The 27,494-nt window shown below is 41.9% G+C and overlaps 3 protein-coding genes and 1 pseudogene across 3 annotated transcripts in view; 2 read left to right on the top strand and 2 right to left on the bottom strand.

Annotated features, from left to right (window-relative positions):
• Positions 1–13,096, top strand: part of LOC147604766 (mitotic spindle checkpoint protein MAD1-like) — a 248,191-nt gene extending 235,095 nt beyond the window's left edge. Inside the window, exons 2-3 of the mRNA XM_086794937.1 lie at positions 12,387–12,636; positions 12,714–13,096. Of these exons, the coding sequence (XP_086651063.1) occupies positions 12,524–12,636; positions 12,714–12,954 (354 nt within the window). The 5' untranslated portion in view covers positions 12,387–12,523 and the 3' untranslated portion in view covers positions 12,955–13,096. The remainder of the gene's footprint in view (positions 1–12,386; positions 12,637–12,713) is intronic.
• LOC147604763 (mitotic spindle checkpoint protein MAD1-like) overlaps positions 1–27,494 on the bottom strand; it is a 155,683-nt gene that overhangs the window by 116,934 nt on the left and 11,255 nt on the right. The window contains exons 5-6 of the mRNA XM_086794935.1: positions 6,089–6,338; positions 5,840–6,011 (exon numbers count right to left, since the gene is read on the bottom strand). Of these exons, the coding sequence (XP_086651061.1) occupies positions 6,222–6,338 (117 nt within the window). The 3' untranslated portion in view covers positions 5,840–6,011; positions 6,089–6,221. The remainder of the gene's footprint in view (positions 1–5,839; positions 6,012–6,088; positions 6,339–27,494) is intronic.
• On the top strand, positions 2,951–5,832 carry LOC147604767 (uncharacterized; annotated as a pseudogene).
• Positions 16,716–20,431, bottom strand: LOC147604765 (uncharacterized). The gene is made up of 7 exons (XM_086794934.1): positions 20,369–20,431; positions 19,789–20,285; positions 19,532–19,690; positions 19,286–19,436; positions 18,924–19,109; positions 18,747–18,813; positions 16,716–18,397 (listed from the first exon to the last, which is right to left on the bottom strand). Exons 1-4 carry the CDS (start codon positions 20,398–20,400, stop codon positions 19,297–19,299), a joined length of 828 nt encoding a protein of 275 aa, XP_086651060.1. The 5' UTR covers positions 20,401–20,431; the 3' UTR covers positions 16,716–18,397; positions 18,747–18,813; positions 18,924–19,109; positions 19,286–19,296.

Below are 27,494 nucleotides of genomic sequence, written 5' to 3'. Positions count from 1 at the left end.
CTCATTAAGCAGTTTCACATTGACTATTATACATAATTCTATTTATGTTGTACTCTCTTTTATGCTTTTAGACCTTACTTATGATTTGGTATGTAGTGAAGAAGAAGAAGATTTCAGCCTCGTTCCTTGTGTACTCTCTTGTGTATGTGTATGTGCTTGCCATAGCTCAAACTCTCTCCTTCTTTATCTCTATTCACTGTAGACCTTAAAGGATGCCCATTTCTTTGTATCTATCTTCAGTATAAATCAAAGTAAGGCTTCTACATGCTCCATTGTATTCTATTGATTATCTATTCACTGATTTTGATGCCTAAATGTGTTAAATCTTGATAAGTAGATCTAAGTAAATTTTGTTATTAGGCTCTTAAACACACTGATTAAGAAAGGGTTTTAGTGTTCAATAGGTTGAATAGGCTTGTCTTATAATGCTCCTTAGTCTTGTATGGTTAATTTTCCACTTACATGCGATCACAACCAAAAACGTGCTTCCCATCTCTATGTTAAAGTGTGTGATTAGCTCAAGACTAAGCCATTGAATGCTTGTTTGTCTTAATTAGTGAGCCCACATGCCTAATAAGCTTCCATTTTACCTTTATGCATCAATGATTTGGTCAATGGAAATGTGTGCGTTAGCGAATTGCCACCACGGACGTTTAAGCATAGCTTTAAGGCACTAACATAAAATGTCAATACACAGGGGAGAGACCCGATTAAGGCATGGAGGCTACATAGGTTTGTAAAACACTATGGAATCAATCTAGACAAAGAGATGCTACACTACAACACTGACAAGATCTGAACATGACAAAAACAACACATTGCACGCTCTTCCCGCAAGCATAACTTGACCATTTCAATGCACAAACGGACTCCGAATGACACTTAACTTCATGAGCGTACTGGAGGGACACTAGGGAACAAAACCCAACACACCAATCACAAAACCAGAAGGTACCTCCAATCACGATTCACTTCTCGCCAGGTCTTGGAAAAGGCTTTTTCAGGCATCAAACAACACTAGCTACCTCTCAGAAACACTCTAAACTAGTTATGTATGCAAATAGACACGATTTAAGCACTCAAATCTCATGATTAAGCTCACTAATCACAAAGACAAAGAGAGCACAAATCTGACAAAATCAAGCATAAATCAATTGATTAAACAACAAGGCATCACTTACAACTATTTACAAGCAATGGTAAGCTCAATCACATGCAAAAGCTCTCACAATAAAGAGGAAAAGCTTCTCTTCTCTTCTCACATTTCAACAAAAGACGCATTAAACATTGAGTTTTTGGGTTTTATACCTTAGCTCTAATTTTAGTGCTTAGATCCTAGGTTCAAAATCCACAACTTGCTAGAACTTACAAGTTGGAAGCGCATGGCCCCATTCTTATTACAAAGGAGAGTTTTAATGCCGAGGGTGAATTGTGGGCCGTCCCGCTTTAATTGCTAATCCCGGTCCCGCTTCATATTTTAACTCCTACAACTTCCCGTGACCTTCACCTTGATTGCCGCTTCTACTCTTTACTCCTCTTTATGCTTCTTTTTAGTTCTAGCAGCAGCTTCCCACATCTTCATTTACCGCTTTTGCTCATTAAGCTACTTTTCTGCTATTCTTGTTCATTAAGCTACTTTTATCGCTTTTGCTCATTAAGCTACTTTTGCTCCTTAAGCTACTTTTCTGCTATTGTGATCCTCTCTGAGCGAACCGCACCCTCCCACTTGTAAGAAATAGACTCCGGAAACTCCATGGAGGGGGTTACCGCCACCCTAACGGATGGTATGGAAGACTGTAACAAAATAGAGCTCCAAGAGGATGTACCAAAAATGGATGCTTTACCTATACCATCGCAACACATCAAAAGGGACCCAATATGGGAGCTGCCTACACATGGAGGCCCCAAACTTAGGCCTCATGAGGCCTAAGATGAAGAACTCTCATGTGACGGGGCAGAAAAGTGTTAATGGCCGATGTGTGAAGGATGTGGATAGTTTGGTGATGAGATTGTGTGTTATTAAGTGTGCATCGTATATGCATACTTGATCATAACCCATAGCATTCGGACTGTGCAAGTAGTACATAAATGTTAAAGCAGGTGAATTGAAGATGGCACACTCGGCAAATCATTTGATGTGTCCATGCAAAAAAAATAAGGGATCAAAGTTAGATAAAAGAAGTATAACCATGAAGCACATAGAGGACTTTGGGCTATTTGAAATGGATATTATGGATGCTCAAGTCAAGGCATTTGTCAAGTGCGAAGGCGGCTAAATAGGCATTACAATCAGATAGCTGCAAGGAGATGAGAAACCTCAGATAGGGAGCAAACCTCTCTAAACCGAACCACCAGCAGTGGGAACCATCTGTGCTGTAATCACCATGCTGCTGAACAGAAGATCTAGCATCCGAGGAGAGAGGAACATATTCGTACACTTATAAGGGAGACACAAGATGCAGATCTGGTCCAGCTGACAGAAAAAAGAACGGCCATAAGGCCCAAAAACTGCCCAACCATCCCTTGCAGCAATCACAAAGGGCTACGGGGGGCTCATTCACAGAACTTGTGTGCAGAAAAACAAGCAGTAAAGGCAGGCAAAATAGACAAGCCTGTGAGAAGGCTGGTAGCTTAAGCCCTAGCTCTCCCTGCTCCACACCAAGGTGCCCGGAAAATAGGGGAAAGTACCAACAAAAAACAAATAAAACAAACACACAAACCCTAACATGCAAACACACCCACGCATGCAAACAGACACACACGCATGCAAACAGACACACACGCATGCAAACAGACACACACATGCACACCCCACACACACACCTCCAACCAAAAAACAGAAAAACAAAAAACAAAACCCACAAAACCAGTGCAGACAGGGGGAGCAGGGCACATGAAGCGTGGTGTGGAGTAGAGGAGCTTCCTTACATATTGTACCCTTACATATGTCATTGAGCCTTACATATTATACTCTTACATATGTCATTGAGCCTACACTTTTAGTTTGTATCACATTCCTATCTCTCAACTTGCCAGCTTCTTTAGTTGGATGATAGTCTTCCTTAGCTTTCAGCTTTTAGGTTTTTAGTTTATCATTGAATACTTTTACCTTCTTGATGGCAGTTGTAACATTCTGGTCTCATAGGTCATCTTGGCCTTTTGCAGACGTTAATATAGCATCTCATGAGTATTCCCCTCCTCCAGTGATCACATCTCCTGATGTGTGGGGCCAGTATGCAGCATCCTTATACACAGTCCATGGACAAACACAGCTTCCAGACCCCCCTCAGGCATGCCCACCTACGAGTACTTTCTTTACCACGGAGATGGTAAGAAAGGCCATTGACAGGATGAGGACGGGGAGGGCATATGATCATCATGGGTTAGTAGCAGAGCACTTTATACGTGCTAGAGATATGCTGGCTGAGGTTCTTCCAGTCTTGTTCAACCGTGTAATGTGTGAGGGTCTACCTGAGACTTGGTGTTTGTCTACTATTGTGCCTATCTTTAAGGCAGGAGATCCTATGGAACCTAGAAATTACCGTACTATCATGATTGGACACACATTGACACAGTTGTATGCATCTATTCTTGAGCAGCAGCTAAGCAGTTGGGCAGAGAGAGAGGGCAAGAGAGCAGTGGGACAGGCCGGTTTCAGGAGAGGTTTCTCCACTCTTATTCTGACACTTAGAGCCATCATCGAGGAGGGTAGAGCACAAGGGAGACGGATTTATTGCAGCTTTGTGGCCTTCAGGAAAGCCTTTGACACGGTGCCCAGAGCCAGACTGATGCGCAGACTACAGGAGATTGGAGTGCCCATTGAGCTCATTTGGGGGATTACGGCTTTATACAGATCGGTTGTGGGACATGTACGCACCCCAGAGGGCATATCTGATTTAGTTCACTCCACTATTGGTGTGAAGCAGGGCTGTCCATTATCTCCCACTTTATTTGGTATGTATATTGATGAGGTGTTGATTACATTGATAGAGAGGGTGACAGAGGTGCCCAGCTGGCAGGGACATGGATCCCATTGTTACTATATGCTGATGATATTGTATTGATCTCAGATTCACATGCGGGTATGCAGCGACATTTGGATGCACTACACCGCTTTGCAGGGGAGAGTGGACTGACTGTAAACCTTGGCAAAACCAAAGTGATGATATTTAATACCACACCACAGTGGATCAGGAGATCATCGCCTACTTTCACTTATGGACAAGAGATTGTGGAGTACACTGATGCATATACCTATCTTGGGGTTGTCTTCACTGGACCGAGGTTTTCTTTGAGGAGAGCTGCAGAGACCAGATTGACTAGAGCTTATGTGGCCCTCGGGAGATTAGAGAGGATGTGTTCGTAGGTTCAGTTTCAAGAACCTCGAACAAAGTTATGGCTTTTTGATACCCTGGTAGCATCAACTATGCTTTATGGGGTTCAGGTTTGGGGACCCTCAGTGGGGGGGAATGATTGGAGAGACATGGAGAGGCCCTTGGTGTGTATTATCTCTCGGCTGATCAGAGCCAAGGCCTCCGTTCCACATGAGATCATCATAGCAGAGTTAGCAGCTACGTCATTGGAGAGCGAGGCGCTTACTAGATCAGTTTCTTATATACACAGTCTATGGGACACTACCAGTGATGACAGATATGTTAGACTAGCTCTCCAGTCATCTAGACAGTTAGCCCTACAGGGGAACACGACATGTTGGTATGCACAGATGTCAGTATGGTTCCAGAGACATGTTGGTATGCACAGATGTCAGTATGGTTCCAGAGACATGGTTTTAGCATGGACAGACTGCCCCCCTTCCAGTACTCTCTGGATGCACCATCATTGTCTCTTACGCGGACAGAGATTACTAGACTTATCCATCAGGACCTGACCCAGTTGGACACCAGGAGGACATGGATAGAGCCGCACAGGAGTTGGGCACGAAGATGGCTTTCTATAGAGAGCATCTTCTCCAGCTCACAGGAGATGGTTTCGTGATCCGACCAAGCTACATGGACACACATCTATCTCATGGGCTGCGATGTGCCATCGGTCAGATACGGACATCCTCACACGAGCTTGAGATAGAGACTGGTAGATTCAGAGGGATACCAGCGGCGAGCAGGATATGCCGTCTTTGCCACACAGAGCCAGAGACAGAGTTGCACTATATATGTCAGTGTACAGTGTACTATGAGATACGAGGTCGTTTCCATTGTCTGTTCAGAGAGGGCTTTGGATCTTTCTCTAGAGTTATGAGCTATCAGGACCAGAGATGCCTTGGATTGTATCTACTTGAGTTACATAGGCAAAGAGATGGTTACTTGAGGGAGTCCAGAGAGAGACACTCCCAGAGGCAGATCACAGATTTCTTCATATCGGTAGATACTAGACAGGAGGAGCAGCCATCACTCGTCCCTTACTCATGCTACCCTCATTGATCGAGCGCTGGAGTTGGGGATATCGAGACGCCCGCGTTTGAGGAGGGGAGCCCCACTGTACCGACGGAGACTACAGCAGAGGATTAGAGCCATCCTATCTCGACATTCAGAGCATAGATGAGGACATCACAGCACACTTATTGTATCAGGGTTCACACACACACCCCCACAGTTATAGCCAGCAGCATTTTAGCACATCTAGAGGCTCACAGATACTGTTAGACTTATCATAGTATTTCTTTTGTTTTGTATTCAGACACAGTATTAGATTCACAGGATTGTATCAGTTTGGTCTCATAGGTCATTCTGGCCTTTTGAAGACGTTTAATATATCATTTCATTTCTCTCTCTCTCACACACACAACTCCCAAAAAAATTGAAGGTCTGAACATTGTCCCTACTTGGCGCTTCAGCCTTCTTGTTTGAATTGCAGTGTCACCAGTTGCCTCTTTGGAGTGGTAGGCATTGTCCTGAGCTGTACGTCGTCTAGACTTTTCCTTTTCCAGGTCAGCTTGTAGCTCTGTGACCTGCGCTGTTAACTTCCCAACTTCAGCTGTTGCATAAAGAAGCTCTCTGCAAACAAAACCATGCTCATCAGGAGGGATATCAGGGATCAAGTGTACACAAAGCTCCTAGTTTTGCATTGTAACCTTTGCAATTCCCCAATCTTTGTTGGAATGTCATCCCGTTTTTCCACATCTGGAATCTCATCAATAAGACTCGTCCATGATTGGAGCTCCTCATTAAGAGATCTCACTTGCATCTCACGATTTACAAGCTCTTCTAAAGTTGCTTCAGCTCTTTCTGCTCGCAGAGCCTCTCGCTTTCAAGCTTCTCTTTCAGAAGATTCACATTCACATGAAACTGCTTCATCTTCCGTGCTTCTGCCACATCTGACTCCTGCAAATACATTGGTAGATTAAAGCATAAAGAATTGAAGAGCCTTTATCCCACATCAAAACATTGTGCACTTGCTACAAGCATTGAGAGAAGGCCCAAGCTTTTCCCAATAATACATTTTCAATGGCCAAGTGAAATGGTAGAAATGTGAGAAAATAAAAAAAGAGATGCCCAAAAATAAGAGGACACAACCCAAATATCTAGAGGCATAAACAAAAAGGCCTCTAATGAGTGTAACTTGACTATAGAAAGGTGTACTAAATTCTTCTAAATGAATGATGCCATGACACAAATGGGTTGTGTAAACCCTACAAACCTTTCCACGCATGATTTATCACCAGGAACGTAAACAAAGATGCTACATTAAAATTTACAACAGCATGAAGTTTTAGCTGCAATTTATTACTCAGACAACTTACAAACTGCAGAAGTCAAAGCCAAGGTATGGCAACCAAATCTCAGCTATCCAGAAGTAAATTTCACCTCAAGAGCAGTAGGTAGAAAACTGCATTATCAGTCTCTAGTAGGACAAGAAATGTACCAACAAACCTGTAAAATTGAATCTTACTACATAATGTGCCCAAGAGAGGAACTAAGGAGGTTTGGTCTTTGATTTCAAATCATAAATTGAATACGTAAGACTGAACATTGTAAGGCCCAAAGGAGGTTCAAAACACACTAGAACAATAAAACCTCTTGAAAGTGTTCGGAAACGATTAAGTTCATTTGCTTTTAACCCCAACCAGACCAGCATATTTAAATTATTGTGTGAGGTTTGTACATACATATGAAGCTTCAAAGAGAAAGCTCTGGAAGGTCCAAAACTCATGTGGGCAAGGAAACAACATCCAGCACATGATCAGCATTTGAAATTTGTTCTTGCTATCTTCTACTCCCTATTTATTAATTAATTTTTGGACCACTTCTTTGAGCTCCAAGTCCCCCCCTCCCGAGGTGTTATCGGCAGGCTAGTCGGACACTCAGCACGCAAAGGTTCGATCAGAGATTGGATGCAGTCCTGCCTCAGCCCTTCAGAGCGGGTACAAGCGACATAGAGGAATCCGTACAAGGAGCTTTTGATAAGGGCTTGTATGCGTATCAAGCCAATTTGAAGAGAGAACAAGTGCTTTGCAGTGCTTTGTGAGCATTAAGAAAGTGATATGTAAGAGAGTTGTCAGTTCAAGAGTTAATTGGACTCGCTCAAAGGTAGGGGTGTTGGCAAGACTTGCCAAAAAGGTGCATGAAAATAGAGTTTTGACCTTTTTTGGATGCCCCTACAATTTTAGTCACTTTTTAATGTTACACATGTGAATGAAATCTTAAAAAAAGTTTCTTCTAAGCCTTTCTTTCTCCAAAATGGAGGTATCTTTGTATCTTCTCTTTAATGACAAAATTTTAGATACTATTTTTATTCAATAAATCTTTTTATTGTGCAAGAACTTAAGTATGTACGTGCAAGATTATGTGCATTATCATAAAGTGTAGGCATATGGAAAATACCATCTTGAAAGACATTATAGGGCGATGCATTAATTAGCCCCCTATACACACCTTAAAAATTTTTCTTATTAATTAGCCCATGCATTAATTTAATGCATGAATGGATCACTTCTCTCTTGCATACACAATAACTAAGCTACCAATGCTTGAAGCAATGAAAAGCATCAACAATGAATCACATAAGCACATTAAACAACCTCTTAATCATTGATTAATCTCACACACACACACTCTTTGCCTAGAACTTACACATTCTTAAATCAATCAAAACTTAAGCATAAGCAATGGTTAAACATTAGAAAGAAAGATAATGGAGTGATTAGAAACCTTTCTTTGTATTGAAATGAGAGTGGAGAATACAATGTGCGCGTAGGAAGCGCCACAAGAACCCTTCTCTTCTCTTTGAAGCTTGACTATAGCTAGAGCTCTTCTAAATTAGAAGATCCACTAAAAGAAACCTAACTTTCACTTAAGTAGTGTCCATTAAAATTAGGTCCTTTCACATTTTAAGTGGACAGATGGGCAAGTGGGTTTCTTACAAACTAGAAAGCCATGGCCCCGTCTATAATTACATGGGTAATTATTACAAAATTGGCTTAGAGAAAGGCTTTTTACAAAATGGGTGCGGGAAATATAAAAAGTGGGATTTTCTGGGACCCGCTTTCCCGCAGAGCAGCTTCTATCTTTGTCTTCATTTTCGTTTCTTAGAAACACTCCCCCCTACCTACTTCAGTGTCCGTCCTCGGATGCTGGCAAGAATGCCCAGCTTTGTTGCTGAAGTAGGAGGTCTGCTATTCAGTCCAGCTTTTTGTTTTGTTAATGTAATCGAGGGCCTTCAAATGTCTCTGGTGGTCCCTCTCTCTTCTGGAGTCTTCTATCATGTCGCGTAGTGGGAACTTGAGCTCCATGGCTTGATATGCGATTAGCCTAGCTCCAAGATCGCTCACTAGCGGCCCAAAAATATGACTTTGATACTCGAAGAATCCAGTGTAGAAGGCATCTTCGAAGGTTTGGAGATAGTGGCCTGCTATGAAATGCAATCGGGCGAATAGCCCCATGATCTTCTGTGGCTCGGGCGCTAGTTGGAGATTCCAACTCAAACCCTGTCGGCCATGCCAGATCTAGGGCTGCTGTCAATGGGGAGCTCACCCCCACCTTCAATCTGCAGAGGTCTATCAGACAAGGTTGCCCACTGGCCCCCCTGCTTTATGCCATCGCTTCTGACGGCCTTTCGAGCCTAGTTGCCAGCAAAATGGAGAGTGGAGAGCTCAAGGGAATTGAGATATCTGATCAGGAACAGCTGAGCATGCAACTTTTTGCAGAGGATACAAATGCACTCATAAAGAATGAAGAAAGATATCTGAAGTGCTTCTGGGAATGTCTCAACACTTACTGTATGGCTTCGGGATCCATGATAAATCATAAGAAAACAGGGCTGAAGACCATGTCACACAAAGCCCCGCAGTGGATGCTAGAGCAGGGATGTGAGGAATAGAAGCAGGCCAAATTTTTAGGCTGCTTGGGATCCCGATGGGGTTTGGGGTTTCTTTGAAACAAAGGTGGGAGTGGTCTCTATCCCAGATCAAAGGTAAGGTGGAAAGATGGAAAAACAACATGTTCTCAATGGCTGGGAGAATCCTGATCATAAATAAATATATCATACCCACGGTGATATACTTCCTAGCCTGCTAGAGAGCCCCTGATGGCTCTCTGAAACAATTCTCTAGCATTTGTAGAAACTTTCTTTGGTCAGGGAGCTGTTCTGATTATAAAATCCCCAAGGTCAAATGGGAAATCTGCATGCTGCAGAGAGATAAAGGTGGGCTGGGCATCCTCAACATCAATGAGCTGGCAAATAGGCTGGCCAGTAAATGGATTGTACAGAGCCTACTAAATCCAGAAGAACTTTGGGCCAAACTTCTCCACAGGAATATTGCCAAGGCCAAGTTGGTGGATCATCCCCAATGGAAAGAACTCCCTCAAATCACTTTGTCCTTTAGTGCATGGCCTGTCTCCCCCAAAGGTAGCACATTGGTAAAATCCATATGGTCAGCCTGGAATCAGGTGAAAGGAATGACAAAGCTCAGAGCTAATAAGGCTGCTATCCCCTTCCTGGCCAATGATTCAATCTGGTGGCCAATCGGAGGAAAAGTTCAAACTGCTACTCAAGATACTGAGCGGGCTATGGAACTCAACAACTATGGGATTAAGTGCTGGAAAGACCTTTGGGACATCCAAAGCCAGCAGTGGACTGATACGGCGACCCTCCAAAGTCAGTGGGATTTAGATGAAGAAGACATCCAGCTCATCCTGCGGAGGAGAGCAATAATTGAGAGTGAGGAGGCTTGGCAAGTGGGGATTCAGGACAATATCAACCTGAGAGGAATAGGATGGACCAGCACTTCCCCATTATTCCCTATCCCTAAAATGGAGCTAACCCCCCCCATACACACAAAGCTGAATGAGAGATGGTGCATTAATTATGACAGGAAACAATGGTATTTTAAATTTGGCAAAATCTGGTCAGCCACCATCCCCCCCAAAGCTTCAACCCTCTTGTGGCTCATTCTACACAAGGGTATATGGTCGGGGGAAAGAGCAAGGAAGGTGGGAATAGGACAGGGAATATGCACCAGATGCAGGACAGACCTGGAGACAATTACGCACCTATTCATGGGATGCAAACATAATGCACTGATGATCAATATGCTCAATAGGATACTCAGACAGGCAAACAAAAAGGAGGTCTCTTGGAAGCAGCTCCTGCTTGGAGATAGTGTTGGGTCCTCAACTAGCCTCTGGAATACAATTCGAGCCTGCTTCCTTTGGCAGATCTGGCTGCAGAGAAATGCTAAAGTATTTGATTCAGCGGCCCCGTCTTTTTCTAACTTCATTTACAATCTATTGTCACAGGTGAGGAGGAGTTTGCAGGAAGCACAAACGACACTCAAGATGCGGATTGACTTCATAAGGCTTGGCAAGAATTATATTCAGCCTGAAGTCATGAGGAAAAACAACAGACTGGTTATTTACCATACTTGGAGAGAGGAGTTGGCTAGAGAACTAGCTACAATGGAATACAAAGACCAGGAACTGGCGGAAGCCTGTGTAGACATTGCCAGCTTGTACACTGTTTTGGATGAAGCAGCCCCCCTTCGAATAGTCTGAATACTGCAATTGATGTAATCAGAGTGTTTGTTTTTTTTGTTGAAAAGGCCCTTAGGCCAGACATGGTGTGTATATGGTAAAGGCCCTTAGGCCAGTCACTTTTTGTATGTGGTATAGGCCCTCAGGCCCGTTGTAAGCTCCTCTTTCTCTTTTAATGCAAATCTTCCTAGCAGGCTTTGATTGAAAAAAAAAGAAAAAATGACGCCACATGGCAATCAACCAAATTGGGCCACGTGGCATACGTGGCCCAATTTCCAAATCTAGTTTTCAATCAAACTAGTTTGCATCGGCGGATCATCCAAACTCTTACCAAGGCTGCTTCGCGGCTCAAACTGTTAAGTTTGCCTTTGACACTCTCATACTATGGTCCTAAAAATATCATTCATCTCCATCATCTTTGCTCACCCAAATACACATATGCCTACACTTTATGATAATGCACATAATCTTGCACGTACATACTTAAGTTCTCGCACAATAAAAAGATTTATTGAATAAAAATAGTATCTAAAATTTTGTCATTAAAGAGACCTTCCAGAGCTTTCTCTTTGAAGCTTCATATGTATGTACAAACCTCACACAATAATTTAAATATGCTGGTCTGCTTGGGGTTAAAAGCAAATGAACTTAATCGTTTCCGAACACTTTCAAGAGGTTTTATTGTTCTAGTGTGTTTTGAACCTCCTTTGGGCCTTACAATGTTCAGTCTTACGTATTCAATTTATGATTTGAAATCAAAGACCAAACCTCCTTAGTTCCTCTCTTGGGCACATTATGTAGTAAGATTCAATTTTACAGGTTTGTTGGTACATTTCTTGTCCTACTAGAGACTGATAATGCAGTTTTCTACCTACTGCTCTTGAGGTGAAATTTACTTCTGGATAGCTGAGATTTGGTTGCCATACCTTGGCTTTGACTTCTGCAGTTTGTAAGTTGTCTGAGTAATAAATTGCAGCTAAAACTTCATGCTGTTGTAAATTTTAATGTAGCATCTTTGTTTACGTTCCTGGTGATAAATCATGCGTGGAAAGGTTTGTAGGGTTTACACAACCCATTTGTGTCATGGCATCATTCATTTAGAAGAATTTAGTACACCTTTCTATAGTCAAGTTACACTCATTAGAGGCCTTTTTGTTTATGCCTCTAGATATTTGGGTTGTGTCCTCTTATTTTTGGGCATCTCTTTTTTTATTTTCTCACATTTCTACCATTTCACTTGGCCATTGAAAATGTATTATTGGGAAAAGCTTGGGCCTTCTCTCAATGCTTGTAGCAAGTGCACAATGTTTTGATGTGGGATAAAGGCAGTAGAGAGTGTTGCAGTAGCTCAAACACTGACTCTTCAATTCTTTATGCTTTAATCTACCAATGTATTTGCAGGAGTCAGATGTGGCAGAAGCACGGAAGATGAAGCAGTTTCATGTGAATGTGAATCTTCTGAAAGAGAAGCTTGAAAGCGAGAGGCTCTGCGAGCAGAAAGAGCTGAAGCAACTTTAGAAGAGCTTGTAAATCGTGAGATGCAAGTGAGATCTCTTAATGAGGAGCTCCAATCATGGAAGAGTCTTATTGATGAGATTCCAGATGTGGAAAAACGGGATGACATTCCAACAAAGATTGGGGAATTGCAAAGGTTACAATGCAAAACTAGGAGCTTTGTGTACACTTGATCCCTGATATCCCTCCTGATGAGCATGGTTTTGTTTGCAGAGAGCTTCTTTATGCAACAGCTGAAGTTGGGAAGTTAACAGCGCAGGTCACAGAGCTACAAGCTGACCTGGAAAAGGAAAAGTCTAGACGACGTACAGCTCAGGACAATGCCTACCACTCCAAAGAGGCAACTGGTGACACTGCAATTCAAACAAGAAGGCTGAAGCGCCAAGTAGGGACAATGTTCAGACCTTCAATTTTTTTGGGAGTTGTGTGTGTGAGAGAGAGAGAAATGAAATGATATATTAAACGTCTTCAAAAGGCCAGAATGACCTATGAGACCAAACTGATACAATCCTGTGAATCTAATACTGTGTCTGAATACAAAACAAAAGAAATACTATGATAAGTCTAACAGTATCTGTGAGCCTCTAGATGTGCTAAAATGCTGCTGGCTATAACTGTGGGGGTGTGTGTGTGAACCCTGATACAATAAGTGTGCTGTGATGTCCTCATCTATGCTCTGAATGTCGAGATAGGATGGCTCTAATCCTCTGCTGTAGTCTCCGTCGGTACAGTGGGGCTCCCCTCCTCAAACGCGGGCGTCTCGATATCCCCAACTCCAGCGCTCGATCAATGAGGGTAGCATGAGTAAGGGACGAGTGATGGCTGCTCCTCCTGTCTAGTATCTACCGATATGATGGCTGCTCCTCCTGTCTAGTATCTACCGATATGAAGAAATCTGTGATCTGCCTCTGGGAGTGTCTCTCTCTGGACTCCCTCAAGTAACCATCTCTGTGCCTATGTAACTCAAGTAGATACAATCCAAGGCATCTCTGGTCCTGATAGCTCATAACTCTAGAGAAAGATCCAAAGCCCTCTCTGAACAGACAATGGAAACGACCTCGTATCTCATAGTACACTGTACACTGACATATATAGTGCAACTCTGTCTCTGGCTCTGTGTGGCAAAGACGGCATATCCTGCTCGCCGCTGGTAGAAGAGGAGCATAGAAAGCACTTAACTGTAGTCTTCAATGAGCTTCGCAGTAATAGGTTGCTCATTAATGGCAAGAAGAGTGAGTTCTTCTCGGAGAAAATTTAGTTCCTCAGACATATAGTGTCTAAAGACGGTGTCCGTCTAGATCCTGCTAAGGTTGAAGCAATCAGGACATGGTCAGAGTTGAGAACTGTGCATGATATCTGTCACAAAATACGGAAGCGTACTTGAAACTTATTCAATTAATAATTCACAAAAGAGAGAGAGAGAGAGGGAGAGATTGACACATTATTGGGGACCAGAAGATGGGCTGGTCCCCCCCCATAAAGATCATCTTTATTACTAAGGGGAATCTTTACAAGCACAAGAACAGGGCGTAAGCCCGTCCCCTAACTGTTTCTGCTGTCCACTGAGAGAGTATAGCTACTCTCTAGCTACTAGGAGGAATTCTTCCTCGTGACTGTGGGTTCTTAGAAAGCCCTCACACATGAGGGTCATCTTCCTCTATGACTGCTTTGGAAGCCCCCATTGAAGAGGGTCTATCTTCCCTTAATGCATGCTTATGGAAGCCCCCATTTGAAGAGGGTATATCTCCCATTAAAGCTACTGTTTATGCTGTAATCTTTCATGCAATTCACACATGAGTGAGTTCAAAGACTTGAAGAGGAAGAGGAGCAAGCCGGGAGCGTTCTCATTAGTCCTAGTGGAGTTTTACCCCCCTTTCAAAGCGAAGGGAGTGGTCAAAAGCTTGATCAGAGCAAGGGTTCAAAAGATATACTTCTGGCTCTGCTTTACTCTTCACCTCTCCTAATTCTCTCCTCCATACTCTTATGTACTTCATGATTGCTTACTTATTTACTATACTCAACTTCTTCTTTGTACATGCTGATTCATTCATAATAAAGAGAGGTGGAAGATAAAATACTAAGTCATGGACTGAGGGGGAAGGGTTGGTACCCAATCTGGTGTCTTGCACAATCTTTTCAAGTAATTTTCTTTCACGTTTTGTTTTAATTGATTATTTCTTATTGTTTAATTGTTAATTAGTTATGTTTTAAGAGATCAAATTTCATTTGCATCAAACTATCATTTGGTTTACACGGAAACCTTGGTGTAAGTCCATAATGATATTTTGATGATAAATAGACATTATTTGCATATCAATATTAAATTTTGATGACAACATGCTTATGGATGATGGTGTTGATCTAGTCACTCCATATGGGAAGAAGAAGACTCTACTCTGGGTCTACAAGCTCCTTATATCTTTTGATGTTGATCATGAATGATCTAGCAAACTTGGGGTGTGGCAAGCTCTCGTGATTTAGTCACTCCATATGAGAAGAAGAAGACTCTACTTTGGGTCTACAAGCTCCTTATATCTTTTGATGTTGATCATGAATGATCTAAAAAGCTTGGGGTGTGGCAAGCTATGTTGGGCACTTTTTGGAAATCCCTAAAATCAAGTTTATGAAGTGAGAAGAGTATGGGTGCACTCATGTGCAGCACGTGACTAGTATAGTGACAGGAACTAGGTACTTTAAAAAAGTTGTCTTGGGGCTATAGCGTATAAATAGAAATTTGCAAGTGTAGAGCGTGAGGGAGAAAAGAAATTTGCAAGCTTCTGATAAAGGAATCCATTAGTCTTATCGTGTGTTTGTGGGGGTTGTTGAGCGCTCTCTTTGTTGTGTGCAGTTGAGGTATTGTTTTGGGCAACCTCCTATCCATTCAATGTTCTATTCTAATAGTGTGAATTTGATAGAGGTCACAAAGATAAAAATCGTAGCTTATCATCCATTCAAGCTATAAAGCTCCTCTAGAGGGTCGATGGTTTTTGTGAGGCATCACAATCATTTTCATGGCCTACTAATTTTAGGGCTTGGTTATAAGTCGTGATGTTTTGAGGATTGTGGATGTAGTTTCGCGTACGAAGCAACCTTGGTCATGCAATAACATCAATTGGTTGCTACCATAATTCCATGCGATGACATATGCATTTTTGGGTGGGCATGAGCATGTAAATTCCCAAAGATACATAAAGATTTTGGAGTGCATAGATGTTTGTTGAGCGATTGTGTGAGATATTGGAGAAGCAGATTCTTCACTAAAGAGTGGCTTTGTTATAGAGGTGTCCCACTCATCTCAAACAAGAACCTCAACTCCAACACACCACAAGCCTTATTCAGCAAGGCTTGAAATCAATGCAACTAGTGGGAAGGACGAGCACATGGCTACCCATTGTCATCACCAAACAAACCCAAGCTTAATGCACCGCTCATGTAGTGTGGGCCACATCAAGAAACTTGAGAGTTAAATGATGATTTGTACCCAATGCATGACTTGACCGTTGCGAAAGGATGATCCAATAATACGTGTGGAGGAAGACATCGTGTGAATTAACCCACATGCATGCAAGCCTCTCACCCCTCACCTATACAACGGTTGAATTAACCCACATGCATAATTCTTGTATTATTCATGAAAACCTCACATGTCTCACCAAGGCTCGATTAATCCCAAGCATCTCTCATTTTGTAGTGCAAAGCTATTTTGTGTGAAACCTTGTTTTAACCCTTGCCTCTCTCTCTCTCTCTCTCTCTCTCTCTCTCTCTCTCTAACTTCTCACACGAGGGCTAACCTCTTACAAGCTCCCAATCGATGATGCACATGTTTGCTTGTGTGGAGAGAGAGAGAGAGAGAGAGAGAGAGAGAGAGACCTTCAGTTGTGGGAGATACGAGGCAATAAATGTAGAAAACAAAAAACTTTGCACAAAATGAATTGAGTTTCTAATTGAATATTGTGTACAATAGGCACAGGCAATAATTATGCTGCAAGGCAGTCACCTCAACACTCAATTAATCCCATTTAAGATGAGAAGTAATTTGCCACTTGATATCCAGGAAATATGGATGTGGCTGTGTACCATGCTGATGATGAAACCAGCTTCATGCCTATAAGGTGTGGGTGTACCTCTTGGTGCACCTCACCCCCAACGGTCTGTAAAGTCCTTTTGAAGAATAATAAAGCAGACTTGTTGATTACTGCATAATTTGCACCCTTGCTTGAAGTCTCAGACAAAGTGTCCGGTGGTAGTATTGGACAAATGAGAGCCACATCCACTCACCATGTTTAAAAAAGGTTACGTCGCTTTCACTTATACGTGAAACAACAAGAAACGATCATGCCCATTCTCCACATTTCAAAAGAAGTATGTCCACATCTATGCACAATAGCAAGAGAAGAAAGACTTAGAACCATCACAAAACCTACAAAACAATAAATCTGGCAGATATGAAGTCTACATATAACCATTGTCCTGAGAGGCATTCATTCTCATGGAGCTTGAGCATCAAAGGAAAAAGAAAATCATGAAATAGCGCTGAGCCCCTCCATGACAGCACTACTAACAAAGTCATGTTAAGGCAATATATAGTCAGCAGTTGACAAGTGCACAAAGAGGAGGGCCTACCTGAAGCTAAAATTAAAACTTGTCCTGTATCTAATCTAGAGTGGGAACACTGATGTGTTCATCTACAGCTTGCTGTAGGGTTTAGCAAATCATCCAAGAATACAACCCGGAAAATAACCATTGTCCTGAGAGGCATTCATTCTCATGGAGCTTGTGCATTGAAGGAAAAAGAAAATCATGAAATAGTGCTGAGCCCCTCCACGACAGCCTCAGAGACCCACACCTTTACCAAATGGAAGGACGAAATATCAGCAATTGAGAAAGGAGTAAAAACTCTGCAAAAGACCCACATCATTTCTAGATCTGCAAAGAAACACAAGTTCCTGAACTAGAGAATTTAGTTGGCTAGCGTTATAAAACCCCAAAAATCCAACAAATTATAGTCATCATATTAGCGCTTCCAACAAATAGCGGCAACAATTCAAACTTGAGTGTCAACTATTGGCCAAGCAGATAATCCTTCATATATTTGGAGGTAACCATATATTTCGAGGTAACCCTTAATAGGCGTTCATGAACCCTTAACAGGCATTCATGAATACTCACCCTTGTTGATTACTGTGGCGGGTGAGGAATCGAATACCTAACCAGCTATACGGAGCATTGCCAGCTCCCCGCCGAGGTAAGCGGTCCCATGCGCTCTAAAACTTGTGGAAGCCGTTTACACATCAAACCCCCTTAAGCTCATTATCCTTAGCTAGCTCCAAGAAAAAGCCACAGGGCTGAAAGCATCCATCTCTACATCATGATAGGCTATGCAAACATACATCACCAATTTCGAATCTAAAGTTCATGCGTGTGTAATTCCTGCAGTAAGACTTGATTTCAGGAAGAAAAAGACAGCCCCACAAGATGATATCCAAAAGGCAACTCGCAGATATTGCACACTATAATATGCATCCTACGACATTCAACAAATCAGAATATGACACATGGGGGTACTGAGGAATCAGTTAGTCATTGTTTATGAGACAGCAGTACAAAATTGGATATGTTTACTAAGTGAAAAGAGGCATCTCCGTTTTACTGTAACCATGGAGACCTCGATGTTTCAGAACAGAGGTCTAATCTTTGCAAAAGTATAGAAAAGACCAAGAATTATTTGAGACATTCCCAGGATTTTTGGGATAAAATGAAATGAATGGCGACTTTTCGACCAGACTCTCCCCAACGCAAAACCGAACAAGAATGTGACCACAGCTTCTACTGGTTAAGTCTTACTGCTTCAGCTGGTTCTTAATAACCTCCCCTATTACCCTAGTATTCTTGGTATTCTGCAAAGACGGGCAACAACCACAAATTGAGCTTCTGACAAGAGAAAATAGAAAGAACAAATACTACTTGAATCATTGCACAACGCATAGGTATTACAAGCATCATTGCCAATGACCAATCTGCAAAGAGTTCTTCCAAATTTGAAGCCAATTATGCATATGGAAAACATCACCTAGTCATTCTAGTGCTACTGCATTCTTCTCATACTCGCATATTGCTAAAAAAAGACTGCTGCATCCTAATGTGTTCAAAGAATTCTTGTAAGTAGTTGTATGATTGTGGTGAAAGCTTGCTTATTGCCATATATACCTTGTTTGATCAAATACACAATGCGTTTCTAAAACTCACTTCTATGGTGAAAGGTATTACAAGCATCGTTGTCAATGACCAATCTGGAAAATGAGGATGCATCTACCTGCCAATGATTAAAAAAAGCAAACTCAAAAAAAATCATGAAACCAAAACTCTTAATTAAATGTACAGTACATCAACAATTCAAAGATGAAATAGAAAAGAAACTCTTACTCTAATTCTTCTGCATTCCGTTCATTCATGAGGCATAGAGAGGTGAACTTTTTGCGTATTGCTACAACAGAGAGAAAGCATCCAAAATCACTTTTGCTCGGAACGTTTTCTGCAGAGTAACGTGCCAGCATTAAGGAACTCTCGCCAAGGAATCGTTCTTCATCCTTATCAATCTGCTTTCCGTATCTACAAGTGAATGGACAAACACCAATTAAACTACAATTGTACTTTATGTTAATTAACACCTGAAAGGAGAAGTAATAAAAATTCACCTGCAAGTGAATGGACAAATATCAATTAAACTACATCGAATTATAATTTATGTTAATTAATGTCTGAAAGGAGACGTAATAACAATTCACCTGAAGTATGTTTAGGGTGACCTAATACTGTAATCTTCAGGAATTCTTGAGCTGATATCCTCATTCAATGTGAAATAGGTCGTATTCTCTTGAAATTCATTCATTAAATGCATACCGAGTAATAACCCTTCAGGATCTGCTACTGCCCCTCCTATAATGTTCAAGCAAGTAAAAACATATCTCAAACAAATCTATCACATTCAGATAAATATTAAGTAGAGATCTGCAAATCTTTGACAACATTACCTGACATGCCCTTACAACAACTGTATGCGCCCGTGACAAAGTCAAAACCACTTGCAGAACAAACGCGTGTAATGCTCCCAGGCGTAATAAGGACCTCTTCTTTCAGATCCTTACTTTTCTTATCGAGGGTCGGAAAACCAGCTACAAATAATTCAGACCCTAAAATGTTGAAGAAGATAATGCATACTTAGAGACAACAAAACCAGCACAGAGCATTAGACAACAAACAACATTACTATGATTATAATAAAACTTACGCTTAAATATTCCCGTGCTTTCACCTAAACGTAGAAACATTGCGTCTTCAGGCCTATCGGATGCTCGATAGAAGGAGAGGTCATAGAATGGCCAAGAGGCAACATGCTGCAGCTTATAGTTGTCAACAAATAGAGTATGCCCATCCAAAACATTCTTCCCTCGCACCACAGAGTGAAATGCTGTTATGCCGATCTTAGCATCAATGAAGACAAAACTACCTAGGCACTCCTGATTTTCTCCATGTATCTCAAACAGCTTGAAGACCGTTCCTGCAATAAGATCTAAACAACCGGACGAAGGACGTGCAGATGAACTAGAAGTTGCGTAGCCAAAATTCTGTAAATAAATTTGTCTCATGGCAGAACCACTAGAATCACCATTAAAGGCTTCAAACTTCTGACGTTTGGTCACAGCCCCCTCAATAGCTTCTTGAACAGCAGGATGTAAAAATTCTTGAAGCAACTTCGTCTTCACAGCTTCAAACACTCTCTCAAACCTAAAACAGACAAGCAACAATGAAGCGCACAGAAAAACATGTCAAAAATCTTGACAGTAAATAAAAAATCGTTGAAGTAGTACTCTACAGATGGTAGGGATATTGTGGACGGCATTGCACAAAACAAAAACTGTGTGCGTAGACAAAAAATCATGCATAGTAGACAATAAGAGATGAACCAAAAGAAACCCTAAATGAGAAAGCCACTCTGCAGATGGTGCGTTGAAGTACTCTACAGAATGCACTCAAACCCTAAACCCTAGATTACAAGCGTATTTAAGCCAGAGAGAGAGAGAGAGTACTCTGCAAATGTTACGTTCGTGCGTTTGTATCTTCTATTCACATGTCTTGTATTTAATTAGAAGCTGACGTCTATCTGTGCGAAAAAATCATGTGCATTAGTGGTATATATAGATCATTAATTGAGTCTCACAAAAAAGCACGCAAGGAGAGGCAACTTAAGAAATTCTAGCGCTCTCTCTCTCTCTCTCTCTCATTATTCTAGCTGACACTTTGTCCTGTCAAATAAATGTATATTCTCTTTTGTAAAATTGTCTATGTGATGTGTTATGAATTGCATTAACATTAACGTTGGAGTGGTGTATTTTGATGCTTTGTCTTTCTTTTCTTCCCTATCCCCCTCATAGAATGTGTTGATATATCTTCTCTCTCTCTCTCTCTCTCGTTTCCTCACAAAACAAAGAACAATAAAATTATTGCTTTTGATATACATAATGTAAGAAAAGAAATCCTCTCTCTCTCTCTCTCTCTCTCTCTCTTTTTCTCTTTTCTTATGTCTCCATCACAATGTCTATTGATACTCTCTCTCTTTCTCTCTTGCCCTCTCTTTTTCACATACAAATTAACTCTAATAAATATTAGATTTGTCATATACGTATATATATATAACTCTTGCTATACATATAAGGAGAAAAACGCTTTCTCTTTCTTGCCTATTTTTGTTCTCTTGCCTCTTTCTCTTTCTCTCTCTCTCTCTCTCTCTCTCATTATTCTAGCTGACACTTTGTCCTGTCAAATAAATGTATATTCTCTTTTGTAAAATTGTCTATGTGATGTGTTTTGAACTCCATTAACATTAACGTTGGAGTGGTGTATTTTGATGCTGTGTCTTTCTTTTCTTCCCTACCCCTCTCTCACAGAATGTGTTGATATATCTTCTCTCTCTCTCTCTCTCTCTCTCTCTCTCTCTCTCTCTCTCGTTTCCTCACAAAGCAAAGAACAATAAAATTATTGCTTTTGATATACATAATGTAAGAAAAGAAACTCTCTCTCTCTCTCTCTCTCTCTCTCTTTTCTTGTCTCCATCACAATGTCTATTGATACTATCTCTCTCTCTTTCTCTCTTTCCCCCTCTTTTCCACATACAAATTGACTCTAATAAATACTAGTTTGCGTGACTCGCCTTCGGCGGGTCCCGCAAACTCTTATCACGGGCCGCTTCGCAGCCATTAACGGTCGCCTTCGACGGCCCAACCCTTCTCTCTCTCTACATCTATTTCATTCTCTCTCTCTCTCATCTCTTTCCACCCTCTCTCTCTCTCTCTCTCTTTATTTCATTTTCCCTCTCCCTTCTCTCTCTCTTTCTCATCTCCTTTCCCCTCTCTCTCTCTCTCTCTCTCTCTCTCTCTCTCTCTCTCTCTCGGACGATTCAACCATTGAAAATGAGTTCTCTCTCTCTCTCTCTCTCTCTCTCTCTCTCTCTCTCTCTCCCTCTCTCTTAAAAAAACATACACGCGGACAATTGTTTTGTTGTGTGTGTATGTGTGCGTAAGTGTGTGTGTGTGTGTGTGTGTGTGTGTGTGTGAGAGAGAGAGAGAGAGAGAGAGAGAGAGAGAGAGAGCTTCCAACTTGTGCGATTCCACCGTTCTGCGAGAAACTTGCTTCAGAAATGGACTGGTCTTGAACAGCACGAGAGAGAGAGAGAGAGAGAGAGAGAGAGAGAGAGAGAGAAATAGAACTGTTGGAGAGAAAATCTTCACATGTTTGTGTGTGAGGAATGCGAGAGAGATTGTGCGAAAAGAAAAATAATAATTTTACCGTTAGGTGGCATGTGGCTCAAGGCACCTCGGTAATTGTAGCAATAAATGCGAAAATCCATTCGGTACAAGACACGTCCTTAGCTACTTTTTTGATAACTAAAAAGAGTGTTTTTTTAATAAGAGAGAGAGAGAGAGAGAGAGAGTGCAAGGAAGAACTAAGGAATAATTGTGTGTCTGTGAGTAGCCGAAGCGAGAGAGAGAGAGAGAGAGAGAGAGAGAGAGAGAGAGAGAGAGAGAGAGATATATATTTTTTCAGCTTGGAGAGAAAAAACATAAAGCAGCATATATTAAGTTTGTGCAGAGAGACAAAGAGAGTAGGAAGACACAAGAGAGAGAGAGAGAGAGAGAGAGAGAGAGAGAGAGAGAGAGAGCGAGCGAGAGGAATTGTGTGTGTGCGGGTGTGTTTGTGTCTGCATGCGGAAAAGAGAGAGAGAGAGAGAGAGAGAGAGAGAGAGAGAGAGAGGGTCGAAGAGAGAGAGAGAGAGAGAGAGAGAGAGAGAGAGAGAGGCAAACCTATTATGGATTTTATCTTAATTTTTTATAGGAAAGCTTTCAAACTTTTGGAAAATACCATCTTGAAAGACATTATAGGGCGATGCATTAATTAGCCCCCTATACACACCTTAAAAATTTTTCCTATTAATTAGCCCATGCATTAATTTAATGCATGAATGGATCACTTCTCTCTTGCATACACAATAACTAAGCTACCAATGCTTGAAGCAATGAAAAGCATCAACAATGAATCACATAAGCACATTAAACAACCTCTTAATCATTGATTAATCTCACACACACACACTCTTTGCCTAGAACTAACACATTCTTAAATCAATCAAAACTTAAGCATAAGCAATGGTTAAACATTAGAAAGAAAGATAATGGAGTGATTAGAAACCTTTCTTTGTATTGAAATGAGAGTGGAGAATACAATGTGCGCGTAGGAAGCGCCACAAGAACCCTTCTCTTCTCTTTGAAGCTTGACTATAGCTAGAGCTCTTCTAAATTAGAAGATCCACTAAAAGAAACCTAACTTTCACTTAAGTAGTGTCCATTAAAATTAGGTCCTTTCACATTTCAAGTGGACAGATGGGCAAGTGGGTTTCTTACAAACTAGAAAGCCATGGCCCCGTCTATAATTACATGGATAATTATTACAAAATTGGCTTAGAGAAAGGCTTTTTACAAAATGGGTGCGGGAAATATAAAAAGTGGGATTTTCTGGGACCCGCTTTCCCGCAGCAGCTTCTATCTTTGTCTTCATTTCCGTTTCTTAGAAACACTCCCCTCTACCTACTTCAGTGTCCGTCCTCGGATGCTGGCAAGAATGCCCAGCTTTGTTGCTGAAGTAGGAGGTCTGCTATTCAGTCCAACTTTTTGTGTTGTTGATGTAATCGAGGGCCTTCAAATGTCTCTGGTGGTCCCTCTCTCTTCTGGAGTCTTCTATCATGTCGCGTAGTGGGAACTTGAGCTCCATGGCTTGATATGCGATTAGCCTAGCTCCAAGATCGCTCACTAGCGGCCCAAAAATATGACTTTGATACTCGAAGAATCCAGTGTAGAAGGCATCTTCGAAGGTTTGGAGATAGTGGCCTGCTATGAAATGCAATCGAGCGAATAGCCCCATGATCATCTGTGGCTCGGGCGCTAGTTGGAGATTCCAACTCAAACCCTGTCGGCCATGCCAGATCTAGGGCTGCTGTCAATGGGGAGCTCACCCCCACCTTCAATCTGCAGAGGTCTATCAGACAAGGTTGCCCACTGGCCCCCCTGCTTTATGCCATCGCTTCTGACGGCCTTTCGAGCCTAGTTGCCAGCAAAATGGAGACTGGAGAGCTCAAGGGAATTGAGATATCTGATCAGGAACAGCTGTGCATGCAACTTTTTGCAGACGATACAAAGGCACTCACAAAGAATGAAGAAAGATATCTGAAGTGCTTCTGGGAATGTCTCAACACTTACTGTATGGCTTCGGGATCCATGATAAATCATAAGAAAACAGGGCTGAAGACCATGTCACACAAAGCCCCGCAGTGGATGCTAGAGCAGGGATGTGAAGAATAGAAGCAGGCCAAATTTTTAGGCTGCTTGGGATCCCGATGGGGTTTGGGGTTTCTTTGAAACAAAGGTGGGAGTGGTCTCTATCCCAGATCAAAGGTAAGGTGGAAAGATGGAAAAACAACATGTTCTCAATGGCTGGGAGAATCCTGATCATAAATAAATATATCATACCCACGGTGATATACTTCCTAGCCTGCTAGAGAGCCCCTGATGGCTCTCTGAAACAATTCTCTAGCATTTGTAGAAACTTTCTTTGGTCAGGGAGCTGTTCTGATTATAAAATCCCCAAGGTCAAATGGGAAATCTGCATGCTGCAGAGAGATAAAGGTGGGCTGGGCATCCTCAACATCAATGAGCTGGCAAATAGGCTGGCCAGTAAATGGATTGTACGGAGCCTACTAAATCCAGAAGAACTTTGGGCCAAACTTCTCCACAGGAATATTGCCAAGGCCAAGTTGGTGGATCATCCCCAATGGAAAGAACTCCCTCAAATCACTTTGTCCTTTAGTGCATGGCCCGTCTCCCCCAAAGGTAGCACATTGGTAAAATCCATATGGTCAGCCTGGAATCAGGTGAAAGGAATGACAAAGCTCAGAGCTAATAAGGCTGCTATCCCCTTCCTAGCCAATGATTCAATCTGGTGGCCAATCGGAGGAAAAGTTCAAACTGCTACTCAAGATACTGAGCGGGCTATGGAACTCAACAACTATGGGATTAAGTGCTGGAAAGACCTTTGGGACATCCAAAGCCAGCAGTGGACTGATACGGCGACCCTCTAAAGTCAGTGGGATTTAGATGAAGAAGACATCCAGCTCATCCTGCGGAGGAGAGCAATAATTGAGAGTGAGGAGGCTTGGCAAGTGGGGATTCAGGACAATATCAACCTGAGAGGAATAGGATGGACCAGCACTTCCCCATTATTCCCTATCCCTAAAATGGAGCTAACCCCCCCCCATACACACAAAGCTGAATGAGAGATGGTGCATTAATTATGACAGGAAACAATGGTATTTTAAATTTGGCAAAATCTGGTCAGCCACCATCCCCCCCAAAGCTTCAACCCTCTTGTGGCTCATTCTACACAAGGGTATATGGTCGGGGGAAAGAGCAAGGAAGGTGGGAATAGGACAGGGAATATGCACCAGATGCAGGACAGACCTGGAGACAATTACGCACCTATTCATGGGATGCAAACATAATGCACTGATGATCAATATGCTCAAAAGGATACTCAGACAGGCAAACAGAAAGGAGGTCTCTTGGAAGCAGCTCCTGCTTGGAGATAGTGTTGGGTCCTCAACTAGCCTCTGGAATACAATTCGAGCCTGCTTCCTTTGGCAGATCTGGCTGCAGAGAAATGCTAAAGTATTTGATTCAGCGGCCCCGTCTTTTTCTAACTTCATTTACAATCTATTGTCACAGGTGAGGAGGAGTTTGCAGGAAGCACAAACGACACTCAAGATGCGGATTGACTTCATAAGGCTTGGCAAGAATTATATTCAGCCTGAAGTCATGAGGAAAAACAACAGACTGGTTATTTACCATACTTGGAGAGAGGAGTTGGCTAGAGAACTAGCTACAATGGAATACAAAGACCAGGAACTGGCGGAAGCCTGTGTAGACATTGCCAGCTTGTACACTGTTTTGGATGAAGCAGCCCCCCTTCTAATAGTCTGAATACTGCAATTGATGTAATCAGAGTGTTTGTTTTTTTTGTTGAAAAGGCCCTTAGGCCAGACATGGTGTGTATATGGTAAAGGCCCTTAGGCCAGTCACTTTTTGTATGTGGTATAGGCCCTCAGGCCCGTTGTAAGCTCCTCTTTCTCTTTTAATGCAAATCTTCCTAGCAAGCTTTGATTGAAAAAAAAAAAGAAAAAATGACGCCACATGGCAATCAACCAAATTGGGCCACCTGGCATACGTGGCCCAATTTCCAAATCTAGTTTTCAATCAAACTAGTTTGCATCGGCGGATCATCCAAACTCTTACCAAGGCTGCTTCGCGGCTCAAACTGTTAAGTTTGCCTTTGACACTCTCATACTATGGTCCTAAAAATATCATTCATCTCCATCATCTTTGCTCACCTAAAAAACTGTTAAGCTTCAGGTAGGCCCTCCTCTTTGTGCACTTGTCAACTGCTGACTATATATTGCCTTAACATGACTTTGTTAGTAGTGCTGTCATGGAGGGGCTCAGCGCTATTTCATGATTTTCTTTTTCCTTTGATGCTCAAGCTCCATGAGAATGAATGCCTCTCAGGACAATGGTTATATGTAGACTTCATATGTGCCAGATTTATTGTTTTGTAGGTTTTGTGATGGTTCTAAGTCTTTCTTCTCTTGCTATTGTGCATAGATGTGGACATACTTCTTTTGAAATGTGGAGAATGGGCATGATCGTTTCTTGTTGTTTCACGTATAAGTGAAAGCGACGTAACCTTTTTTAAACATGGTGAGTGGATGTGGCTCTCATTTGTCCAATACTACCACCGGACACTTTGTCTGAGACTTCAAGCAAGGGTGCAAATTATGCAATAATCAACAAGTCTGCTTTATTATTCTTCAAAAGGACTTTACAGACCGTTGGGGGTGAGGTGCACCAAGAGGTACACCCACACCTTATAGGCATGAAGCTGGTTTCATCATCAGCATGGTACACAGCCACATCCATATTTCCTGGATATCAAGTGGCAAATTACTTCTCATCTTAAATGGGATTAATTGAGTGTTGAGGTGACTGCCTTGCAGCATAATTATTGCATGTGCCTATTGTACACAATATTCAATTAGAAACTCAATTCATTTTGTGCAAAGTTTTTTGTTTTCTACATTTATTGCCTCGTATCTCCCACAACTGAAGGTCTCTCTCTCTCTCTCTCTCTCTCTCTCTCTCTCTCTCCACACAAGCAAACATGTGCATCATCGATTGGGAGCTTGTAAGAGGTTAGCCCTCGTGTGAGAAGTTAGAGAGAGAGAGAGAGAGAGAGAGAGAGAGAGAGAGAGAGAGAGAGGCAAGGGTTAAAACAAGGTTTCACACGAAATAGCTTTGCACTACAAAATTAGAGATGCTTGGGATTAATCGAGCCTTG

This window comes from Cibotium barometz, chromosome 61, assembly GCF_041138505.1.
Source record: "Cibotium barometz isolate CiBa-2024 chromosome 61, ASM4113850v1, whole genome shotgun sequence".
Taxonomy (NCBI): Eukaryota; Viridiplantae; Streptophyta; class Polypodiopsida; order Cyatheales; family Cibotiaceae; genus Cibotium; species Cibotium barometz.
This window is presented reverse-complemented; position numbering and strand designations above follow the sequence as displayed.

Bases quoted from the DNA above. Each gene is read 5' to 3' on its own strand.
- LOC147604765 (XM_086794934.1), bottom strand. From the start codon at position 20,400: ATGCCGTCCACAATATCCCTACCATCTGTAGA. The intron at 20,286-20,368 runs GTACTACTTCAA...TGTCTGTTTTAG, and splicing joins ATATCCCTACCATCTGTAGA to GTTTGAGAGAGTGTTTGAAG. The intron at 19,691-19,788 runs GTAAGTTTTATT...TCAACATTTTAG, and splicing joins AAGCACGGGAATATTTAAGC to GGTCTGAATTATTTGTAGCT.